General features: G+C 34.9%; 1 protein-coding gene across 1 annotated transcript in view; it reads right to left on the reverse strand.

Moving 5' to 3' along the window:
- Window positions 1–11276, reverse strand: part of CD2AP (CD2-associated protein) — a 123341-nt gene that overhangs the window by 46535 nt on the left and 65530 nt on the right. Inside the window, 3 exon segments of the mRNA XM_014535406.1 lie at window positions 174–363; window positions 5757–5877; window positions 9238–9338. Coding sequence (XP_014390892.1) covers window positions 174–363; window positions 5757–5877; window positions 9238–9338 — 412 coding nt within the window.

Below are 11276 nucleotides of genomic sequence, written 5' to 3' on the forward strand. Positions count from 1 at the left end.
CCTTACTTATCAAGTGGATTATGTCTCCCTCTTTAAAAGTAAGTTCATCTTCATTAGTACCTTCATAGGCAAATAACGCTCTACAATATTCCTTAGCTTTTGTTTTACCTTCAGTGTCTGATTTTGTTATCTACGTGTTCTGAGTTCTGGATCCTAGTGACTGTATGATTGAGGGCTTTTCTGATTTTTTCTCTTCTGTTTCACTACTGGATGCTCTTGTCCTAAGTTTCACAGAGCCTTCTTTAAAAATATCTCCAAATCCAATCCCTCGAATTTTCTTTGGCTGTGTCACCGATCCGGGTGCAGTTTCATTCCCATTCCCCTGAGAGGGGAAAGATAAGGTGGGCCCAGTCCAAACAGATTCTGAAAGAATAATTCGTTTTTGAAGAATGACAAGAAAATCTTGATACTCCCCCTGCCTTCCATAGTGTTTACATTATATGCCTCCTAATAAAAAATGTCAAATAAAAATAATAAATTAAATGACTGAGCACTAACATATTCCAAAGAGTAAGATATACTTTATCCTGATGTTTTTCTGGATGTTGTGTGAAACAATAACAATTTAGGTATTTTCAATTAGTAAAATGCTAATTAAGAAATCCAAGAAATCATAATATACAAAATCCTTAACAAGAGCATGTCAAATTTACAGCTTCTGTGCCCAGCCAGTGTGGCTCAGTGGTTGAGCATTAACCCAGTGGTTCTCAACCTTCCCAGTGCCACGACCCTTTAATACAGTTCCTCATGTTGTGATGATCCCCAACCATAAAATGATTTTCGTTGCTACTTCATAACTGTAATTTTGCTAGTTATGAATCGTAATGTAAATATCTGATATGCAGGATGTATTTTCTTTGTTACAAACTGAACATAATTAAAGCATAGTGATTAATCACAAAAACAATATGTAATTATATATGTGTTTTCCATTGGTCTTAGGCGACCCCTGTGAAAGGGTCGTTCTACCCACAAAGGGGCCGTGACCCACAGGTTGAGAACCGCTGCATTAACCCATGAACCAGGAGGTCAGGGTTCGATTGCCAGGCAGGGCACATGTCAGAGTTACCGGCTCAATCCCCAGGGTGAGGTGTGCAGGAGGCAGTCAATTGATGATTCTCTCTCACCATTAATGTTTCTATCTCTCCCTTTCCCTTCCTCTCTGAAATCAACAAAAATATGTATTTTTTAAAATTTACAGCTTTGGGCAAAGATATGAAATGTAAGACCTTAAGCATTAAAAGAGATAAAGTTAATCATTTTTAAAAGTAGTAGTTTCCAAATACAAAAACTGGTAATATTAAAAAAATTTTATCTTAAAAAGTCAACAGTTCAAGATCTGTCTTTTTAACTCATGGATAAAGTAACGTAAGTCCATGAAATTTTCCATTTAATGGTAAAAAAAAATTAAAGAAAGTCTAATGTTATATGAATAAGAAAGTTGTTTCTACATTCTTGCTCAGTAGCAAAGGTTCTTATTCAGAGGCCTCAATGAGTCCATGACCAGCCCCAAGGAAAAGTGTGGATATTTTTTCAGTTCATTTTTCTGGGTAAAAAAAGCACAGCTCATAACAAATTCTCAAAGGCCTTATAATCTAAGAAATTAAGTTCTAGAGTAAATCATCAAAGAAAATTTAAGAATAATTTTCCTAAAAATCCGTGATTATCAGCTCATTGATATTTAACAGTAAGAAAGCAATGAGTAATAATTAAAATGGTAGTACCATTTATTCCGGGCTTATTCTGTACCAGGCACTTTCTAAGCACTATACATGAATTGTATCTAATTTGTATAACTACCCATAGGCTTAACATTAGCATTATTACTCCTCATTTTGAAAATAAGTAAACTAGGCAAAGAGATGTTAGGAACTTTCCCAAGGCCACGGTAACAAAGCCAACATTTGAATGTAATTCTAGATGACCCCAAAACCATTTTAAACATTTTAGTGTAATGATTCAACAACAAAGCTTCTTGAGCCAAAATCCTGGTAGTCACTGGCTCTTCCTTCTCAATCATTCACAGTTCCCATCATCACATGGTGCAGTTCTTTATATCACCTATTTAGCTCCTATTTTACCCATGCTTCTTCATTCCTATGATCACTCCTCTAGTTTAAACTGATACTATTTCTACCTTAATTATCAAAACATTCTCAGCTAATCTCCTCATCTAGTCTTTACTCTTCTCCAAACTACTTTCAACAATGCAACCAAACCAATCTATCTAAAAACAATCTAATCATTTCACTCTTGGTGCCTGGATTTAGCATTTTTGCATTGTTTTCTTAAACCTGACCCAAAAATTTCTCCAGCCTCAACACTCACCACATCCAACTATACACTCTACAATCCCTCTGAATTGAATCTCTTTCAGGATCTTGAAAATACTATGCTCTTTCTGTATCTTCTGTCACAAACTTGCCTAGGGATCTCCTACCTATTTTGGGATCTCAATCTGTAACTTCCTCTAGGGCGCAGTCCCTCATACCCTGCTAACTTTGGTTTCTCTAACATACATCTATAGCACCCTAAAGTTTCTGTCACAAACATTTCTCATGTGGAATTATAATCACTTGTTTAAGTCTTTTCTTTCCCAAAGGACCAAAAGCTTCAAATATGGAGAAGAATCATGCCTATGTTGCTCACTACTGTATTCTCAGAACCTTGCACAATATGCTCACCAATAAGCACTCAATATATTGAATAAACAAATATATGAATTTTGAATTAATTAAATTTATATTAGGAATTTTCCTTCACTGGCATTGACTTTCAAATTTAGATTTAAGGATACATTGACTCCATGGGAAATGCCACTGATATCACTGCTCATAATTTGCATAGGAATAAAAGTATATGAGAAGACAATTCTACAGGCATGATTTTTTAAAATTAAAAGACAACAGGCAAACAAAGGGATAAAATAATGAGAATCATCTAATATCCATACCCCCACATGATAAATAGCATAGTGAATTTAAAAGATCAGAACAGAATTCCAATTGTGACTTTTACCACTCCATGGATAAATAATCTCAGAGTTACAATTTCTTCACCTTTAAAACAGGAGTGAACTAATCTCCTCCAAAGTTATGAGATTTTAACATGACAAAATGTTTGAAAAGTTCTCTGTAAACCACAAAAACTATTCATTCATTCATTCATTCATTGAGCATCAATGTGTCAATGTTCTAGAAACTGGATATACAGCAATGAACAAAACAAAATGTATATTTAACACAAGGGTACACAGTCAATAAGAAAATTAATAAGGACCAATAACAAATATGTCAAAGATCAAAGAAGAAAAGGAAATTAGAGTGGAGGATGGGAGCTTTTGGCTGTTTTATCCAGAGCTATAAGGAAAGGCCTAACTGAAAAGGTGACTTCTGAGCAGACTATTGAAATCAGACCAAAAGCCATAAGGAGATCTCGAAGAACATTCCCAAAGATATACAGCAAGTACAAAGGCTGTGAGACTAAAATGTTCCTGGCTTCTTAAAATACGTAATTACTAGAAGTGAGCACCTGAACATTCAGAAGGAAAGTAATGGCAAATAACAGGCTGTTACAATTATACAGCAAAATAAAACTTACACCAGGGTAGCAGCAGTGGAGGTAGTAAAAGAAAATAGATTCTGCACATTTATTTAGTAGGTGACAAGTAGAGTGTAAGATTAAAAAGAAGAGTAAAAGGTGAATCCAAGTCTTTGATCTAAGTAAGAGAGAGATGGAGTTGTCATTAACTTGGATAAAAAGACTGTCTAGAGCAGATCTGGGTGCCAAGAAAAGGACAGAAGATCAGTTCTGACCATCTTAAATTTAAGATACTTATTAGACATAAATGGAGATTTTGCAGAACAGAACAAATTATGAATTTACCACACTCCTATAAAAATGTAATAGTGGCTCTTATAACTTTTATTCTATGGTCCTTCAATAAAAACTGAGGGCATAAAAATAAATTATCCATGAAGGATCAGGAAATATTGTCTAGCTTTTGTCTAGAATCAGAATTATCTTAACAGTAATAGCTAGAGTTTAACTGGTGGAACCAAGAACATTATCCCATTTATTTCAGTTTATTGATTAAAAGAAAAGAACAGAAGAGCTCTACTAAATGAAAAGAGGGTAAGGAGAAACTATGTAAAACAATCAAATTGTGGTGGATATGGCATTACAATACTAAAAGTAAAAAATAACATTTCATAATATATAGTCAACTATAATTCCTATAACAGCTACTAGAAATACACACTACTACCTAAAAAGACTGTTAAAATACCAATTATAAACAGAGGCTATTACACTTTGTTAGGACACAGGAAGAGTGAAGGTCAATTCTTTAATGTATAAGATCAAACTCTTAAATTAAAACTTAAAGGATTATATACTTTTATCACTAAAGTTCTAAAATCTTTATAGCACACTCACTTCCTGGCATTCAAATCAATATTCAAATATTCTCTGCCTAAAACCTAGAGTTTAAAAAAACAGGAATTATAGTGCACTTAAACCGCTGTCTTACCACCCCATAATCACAAAGCTCCACATTTAGACGCTTGTTATTGTAAACGGGTTAAACAAGCAAGGAAGTGTATTTTTAACAGATATAACTGCAAGGTTACTAAAATTCAAATAAGGCTAAACAATGCGAGAAAAAAGCCCAAAATATTTACAATTATAAAAATAATAATCTACATCCAAATTTAAATTTGATTTTTTTTGCTAATGGTCCCACTTGGACTTTAAATTTTGTACATATTTTAAGGGCTCAATTTATATAGCATTATAAAAATCATTTCAAGATAAGTTTTAATTAATACCATATTCTAATGTTAAGAACAAATATCAGAGGATCCAATAGCTATAAAACATAAGAAATAACAATATGGAGCTAAAGTAAATCAGGGGAAAGTCTGCTATGGAGTAAGTGTACCATTAAATTTAAGCCAGATGTTTTCAGGACTTGTTTGTTCTCTAATGGTTACTATACATCCTTAAAACGTAAGTTTTGACTTCAGAACTGGTACCAATCATTCTCAAATAAGTGTAACGTAAAATACTAAGTCTATTTGTTATGAGTCCTCTACTTATTCCTATCTCAATGATTTTCTATCTTTCAATGGAATCAGTATCTGCACTGAAGACTGACTTCAGCACCTTTGACTTGAGGAATTTCTAAAATTGTGGATAGGCTATTTGCAAAATCAGATCAAAACTGTATAAAGCCTGGCCAGTGTCGCTCAGTGGTTGAGCATCCACCAATGAACCAGGAGGTCATGGTTTGATTCATCCATCAGGGCACATGCTTGGGTTACAGGCTCGATCCCCAATGGGGGGGCGGGCAGGAGGCAGGCAATAAATGATTCTCTCTTATCACTGATGTTTCTATCTTTCTCTCCCTCTCCCTTCCTCTCTGAAATCAATAAAAATATGTATTTAAAAAAACTGTATGTAAGCATATCTTAAGTGGGAAGAAATAAGATAAGTATTATCACTTCACAATCAGAGTACAGTACTATAGGTTTACTTCAAGCTAAAGCAGACATCAGAGGAAAAAACATTGTTATTTTGCCTACATAGTTCATTTTGAGACCCTGTCATAAGTTATTGTTGGTGGGTTTTTTTCTTAAAGTAGATAAACCAAAGCTCACAGTTCAAAAGTAAAAAAAGAGATTCAAAAAAATATAAAATAAACACTAACTGATATATAAGTTTATTTAAATCTATTAAAAAATTTTTGAGTTTACCTGAATCCTCCTGGGCTTCATGAGTTTCACCATCATCTGTTATCTCTAATTCTTTCACAAAATTTGAGGGAAACAGTCCCAACTTATTGTTCAGGGTTCCACTCCACCAGCCTTCTTCTACCTGAAAGAGTTCACAACTCAAAAATTAAAAAAAAACTTCTCCTAAATGAGAATCTTCCCCCTATGGAAAAATTTAAGCTACAGAAGTACATGAGCACAAAGTTAGTAATGCAAAATAATTCCTTTAAACCTATAAGAAAATACAATGGGAAAATATATTCTACGTAGATTAAATCTAAATAGATTGGATTAACCACATCAACAGCACTTTGCAACATTTGTTATGAGAACTTGTAATCTATAAAGAAAAAATTTTCATAAAAGTATCAGATAACCAAGAATAATGTATTAATAGCAAGAAAATAGTTTCCTTCTGGAATCTTACTCTTTTAAAGACTACTGAGCCTTGGTTTGTAATTATGACATAATATTTAAGTATTTGTAAATTTTTGATTTGGAAAAAGTTTGATGAATATTAGAATAATAGACACATGAAATTCCTCAGCCTTTTACTTGAATAGCAAGTCTTAACCCAAGTATAAAAAAGAAACATTTACTTTTAAAAGTCAAGATTTCAGGCTCTACTAAACACTGCCTCCACCACAACCAGAAATATCCTCAGAAACCAAACTCTTTAGAAAAATCTATATTCACTAACAAAGATACTAAATTTTCATGAAGTTACTTAATAGTATTTTTTTTCAGGTTAATTTTTAATGTTATGTATAGAAACACATTAAAGGGAATATCACTAGTAAAAAGTCGATCCCTTATTAGGTTTTGAAACAAGCTGTTTGGTTAAAGTGAACCTTTTCTTCACTATAATTAGATATTTTAAAAAGACTAGAAAAAAATACCAATAATAAAGGCACTTGATTCTGTTGATGAATAATTTTGAGTAGCCAACCTCTTTACCTAGTTGTAGGAGTGGGTGCTCAAAGATTAACTTGAGATCCCTGCTCGAAGGCATCCATACACCCGAAAGGAGGGACAGTTGGCTTGGTGCATTATAACTACAAGGTACTAAGAGGCACATAAGGAGGAGAAAAAGCTCAGAAGTAAACCAAAATCTAAAACCTGAGCATTTTCAGGGGGACTCAATTGTGAAAGTAGACCAAACTGAACAGGCACAACAAAGAGGTAAACATCAAAAAATTATTATCTACACCTGGAATCCCAAATTGGCAGCAACTGGGTACTTAGGTAACTAACCCTATAATAATTCCTATTAATTAAGGAATTCTTAAGAGGTAGGTAGTATGGTGGTAAAGAACACTGATTCAAAAGCAGACTGTGTGGATTCAGATTCTAGCTCAGGGGTGGGCAAACTTTTTGACTCGAGGGCCACAATGGGTTCTTAAACTGGACCGGAGGGCCGGAACAAAAGCATGGATGGAGTGTTTGTGTGAACTAATATAAATTCAAAGTAAACATCATTACATAAAAGGGTACGGTCTTTTTTTTTTTTAGTTTTATTCATTTCAAACGGGCCGGATTCGGCCCGCGGGCCGTAGTTTGCCCAAGGCTGTTCTAGCTCCTCTGCATGCCAGGCATATGAACTTGGGCAAAGATGTCTGAAACAAAATCTACCCCATATGCTCACCTACAAAATAAACTTAACACATTCCTCCCACCAAGAAGTGGTGGCCTTTGTCCCAACCCCTGCAATCTTGCTTGTAACCAACAGAATGTGGTGAAAGTTAGATTATAAAAGGTTATGTTTGCTGAAATGCTTACACTTTAAGAACTCTAAACTGCCCTAACCGGTTTGGCTCAGTGGATAGAGCGTCGGCCTGCGGACTCAAAGGTCCCAGGTTCGATTCCGGTCAAGGGCATGTACCTTGGTTGCGGGCACATACCCAGTAGGGAGTGTGCAGGAGGCAGCTGATCGATGTTTCTCTCTCATCGATGTTTCTAACTCTCTATCCCTCTTCCTTCCTCTCTGTAAAAAATCAATAAAATATATTTAAAAAAAAAAAAAAGAACTCTAAACTGCCATGTAATAAGTCCAACTATTATGAGACCTCCCCCAACTACAGAAAAAAGGCAATCCTGATGGAGAAGCTACATAAAGGCTCTCCACAGTCAGTCCTAACCTTCAAGTCTTCTAAGCACCAGAAATGTGAGTGAAGAGGCCTTCCCATGATTCCACAAGCACTCAGCCTTGAATCTTTCCAGTGGAGGCCCCAAGACATCAAACAACAGACACAAGTCATCCTTACTGTACCCTATCTGAATTCCAGACCCACACACCCATGAACCTGTCTTTACCACAACAGTAAATGGAACAATCACTTATCTTCTATGACTCAATCTCTTCATATGTAAAACTGGGATAAAAATTCCTATCTCTAGGTAGTTTAAAAATTTAAAGGAAATAATACATGTAAAACATTTTTTTAGGCATAATATAGGCTCAATAAACATTATTATCATTGCCAACTAGTAGAAATAAAACAGAATTGCCCTTTGTATAAAGACATTGAACTTAACATAAACCTAAGTGATAAACTACATTACATGTTAGGACACAATATCAATCCCTGTGGCACTATATGATATCAAAACATATACTCTGAAAATGAGAATTTCAACTGCCAAGTAAAACTTTAATATTCCTTTAATGGTAAAAGCAGAGATGTGAAATTATTACTTTTGTTGTTGTCATTAATCCCCCCTGAGGATATTTTTCCAATGATTTTTAGACAGAGTGGAAGGGAGGGAGAAGAGACAGAGAAACATCAATGTTAGACACATCAACTGGTTGCCTCCCGCACATGCCCCTGACCAGGGCCAGGGATAGAGCCTGCAACCGAGGTATGTGCCTTTGACCAGAATCCAACCTGGGACCCTTCAGTCTTAGGGCTGAGGCTCTATCCACTGAGCCAAGCTGGCTAGGGCTAAAATATTTTTAAATAATCATTCTAAAACATTAAAATGAGGGAAACATGTTTTTGGGCAATATTTCAATGTGATAATTCAAACCATGCAAAGCTTTTTAAAGATTCTTTTTAAAGTATTCCTTTACTATGTAAAAGGTAAAATTCCTTCTATTTTACTGCTTTGTACCTAAAGTGAATTCAGAATCAAAGGAAAGGTTTATTTATATTCTTAACCACTTAGATTACATTAATTTTTAGTTTAACAAGGTTTTGTCTTCCTAAAGTCAACAAATACAGTACCCAAATATTAGATATAGCAAGGATGAGTGAAATTTTATTTCTACATATAAGACAATGAGATATTAAGTCATTAAAGATTCATTTTAAAGTCTGTATCTTAAAATTTTTATTAAAAAAGAAAACCTGCAAATAAACTTGCAAAAAACTGTTACAAAAAATTAACATCCTTACAAAGCATTTTTCTGATATCCAGAGCATTAATTCTAACTGCTGCTTGATCTCTAACACGTTTTCCTTACCTCATCATTAATATCAATAATATCTCCCACTTTCAACTCCAGTTCATCATCATTTTGTGGAATGTACTCAAACAGAACCTTACATTGCCGCTTCTTGATCTCTAAAAAAAGTAACATTAAAAAAGTCAGGTTAAGAAAGATCATTAAAATAAGCAATAGCACCTTTATTTACATACTTTACATACTATGTTTGTTGTCAGAGTATTTATATACAAAAACAGAACATGTAAGCATTCTAAGCAACTAACCACAATCAGTTCTTGTTGGCTTTCCAACTTGCCCCCAAGTTACAATCTATTCAGCCCAAAAAAAATTCAAACCAACTACAAAAAATGTATAAGGATCACAGCAATGAAATAATTTATACACTTGATCCCACCGATTACACAAAAGTAAAATGTCAACTGCCACTTTTGCGACTAAAAATATAGAATATAAAAGACACTGTTGGCACAAAAAATGTATCACATTCAAGTCCTCCATGCCAGTGATTTCCAGACTACATCCTGATCAAAGCCTAGGAATACTAAAATGAACTAATTTAAGAGTATCTGTTTATTTTATCTGTTTCAAGAGATAAAACGAACAAGTCTACAATGTACTTTATCTTCTTTAATAGCCCTATTTTCTGACAGATAAAAATCAAACTCATATAGGAAATGATAAAAATAGTTTTATTTTTAGCTCAGCTGGTGTTGCTCAGTGGTGGAGCATTGACCTATGAACCAAGAGGTCACTGGTTAATTCTGGGAGGGGGCATGCAGGAGGCAGCCGATCAATGATGTTTCTCTCTCCTCAATCCTCACGTTCTCTCTCTAAAAATCATTAAAAACATATATTTTTAAAATTTTTTTGCGTTAGCTTTTCAAACAAGGTTCATTTATTCAAATAAGTAATGATCACTTATAACCATCCAGGTTTGTGGTTCTCAACTTCTTTCAAACTCTTAATAATTGGGAACTCAGAATCACTCCCATCTTTAAAAGTGAATCATTAAAGCAGCTATGGGTAGATGACCAAGTATGGTTAATTAAAGGATTGCTTCTTGCTACTCAAAGAAATCAAGAGGAGGCTAAGACTTGGAAGAGTAGTAATGGAAGAATTCGAAGAAATCATGAAAAACAAGTGGTAGTGAGGATGTGGAGAAAAGGGAACCCCAGTACACCGCTGGTGGAAATGTAGACTGGTGCAGCCACTATGGAAAACAATAAGGAGTTTCCTCAAAAATTTAAAAATGAGACAGGCATTTGACCCAGTGATCCTACTTCTAGGAATATATCCTAAGAAATCCAAAACACCAATCAGAAAGAATACATGCACCCCTATGTTCATAGCAGCGTAATTTGCAACAGTTAAGACCTGGAAACAGCCCAAGTGTCCATCAGCAGATGAGTGGATTAAAAAAACTGTGGCCCTAACCGGTTTTGCTCAGTGGATAGAGCATCGAAAAACACATATATAATTACATATTGTTTTGTGATTAATCACTATGCTTTAATTATGTTCAATTTGTAACAATGAAATTGGGGGTCGCCACAACATGAGGAACTGTATTAAGGGGTCTCGGCGTTAGGAAGGTTGAGAACCACTGCTTTAAACAATAAAGAATATTTTTTTAAAAAGAAAAAAAACCAGTTACATTTCAGTAATAGTTTTCCCCCTTCCTAAAGAAATAACACTAGTTCTTTTTATGACAATACATTTTTAGCCCTGGCTGGTTTTGCTCAATGGTTAGAGCATCAGCCTGGGGACTGAAGGTTCATGGGTTTGATTCCAGTCCAGAGCACATAGCGAGAGAAACCAAGATGGCGGCATAGGTAAACACTGGAGATTGCTGCCTCGCACAACCACTTCAAAAATACAACTAAAAGACATAACAGACATCATCCAGAACCACAGGAAGGCTGGCTGAGTGGAATTTCTAAAACTAGAGGAAAGAGAAAAACATACCGAGACTCAGAGGAGGTGCAGTGCTGAAGTAAATACAAAGGTGCGGAGGTGCATGCGGAGAGGGCTGGCGGCTGAGGACACGATTGTCT

The sequence above is a fragment of the Myotis brandtii genome, unplaced genomic scaffold (assembly GCF_000412655.1).
Source record: "Myotis brandtii unplaced genomic scaffold, ASM41265v1 scaffold143, whole genome shotgun sequence".
In the NCBI taxonomy this organism is placed as follows: domain Eukaryota; kingdom Metazoa; phylum Chordata; class Mammalia; order Chiroptera; family Vespertilionidae; genus Myotis; species Myotis brandtii.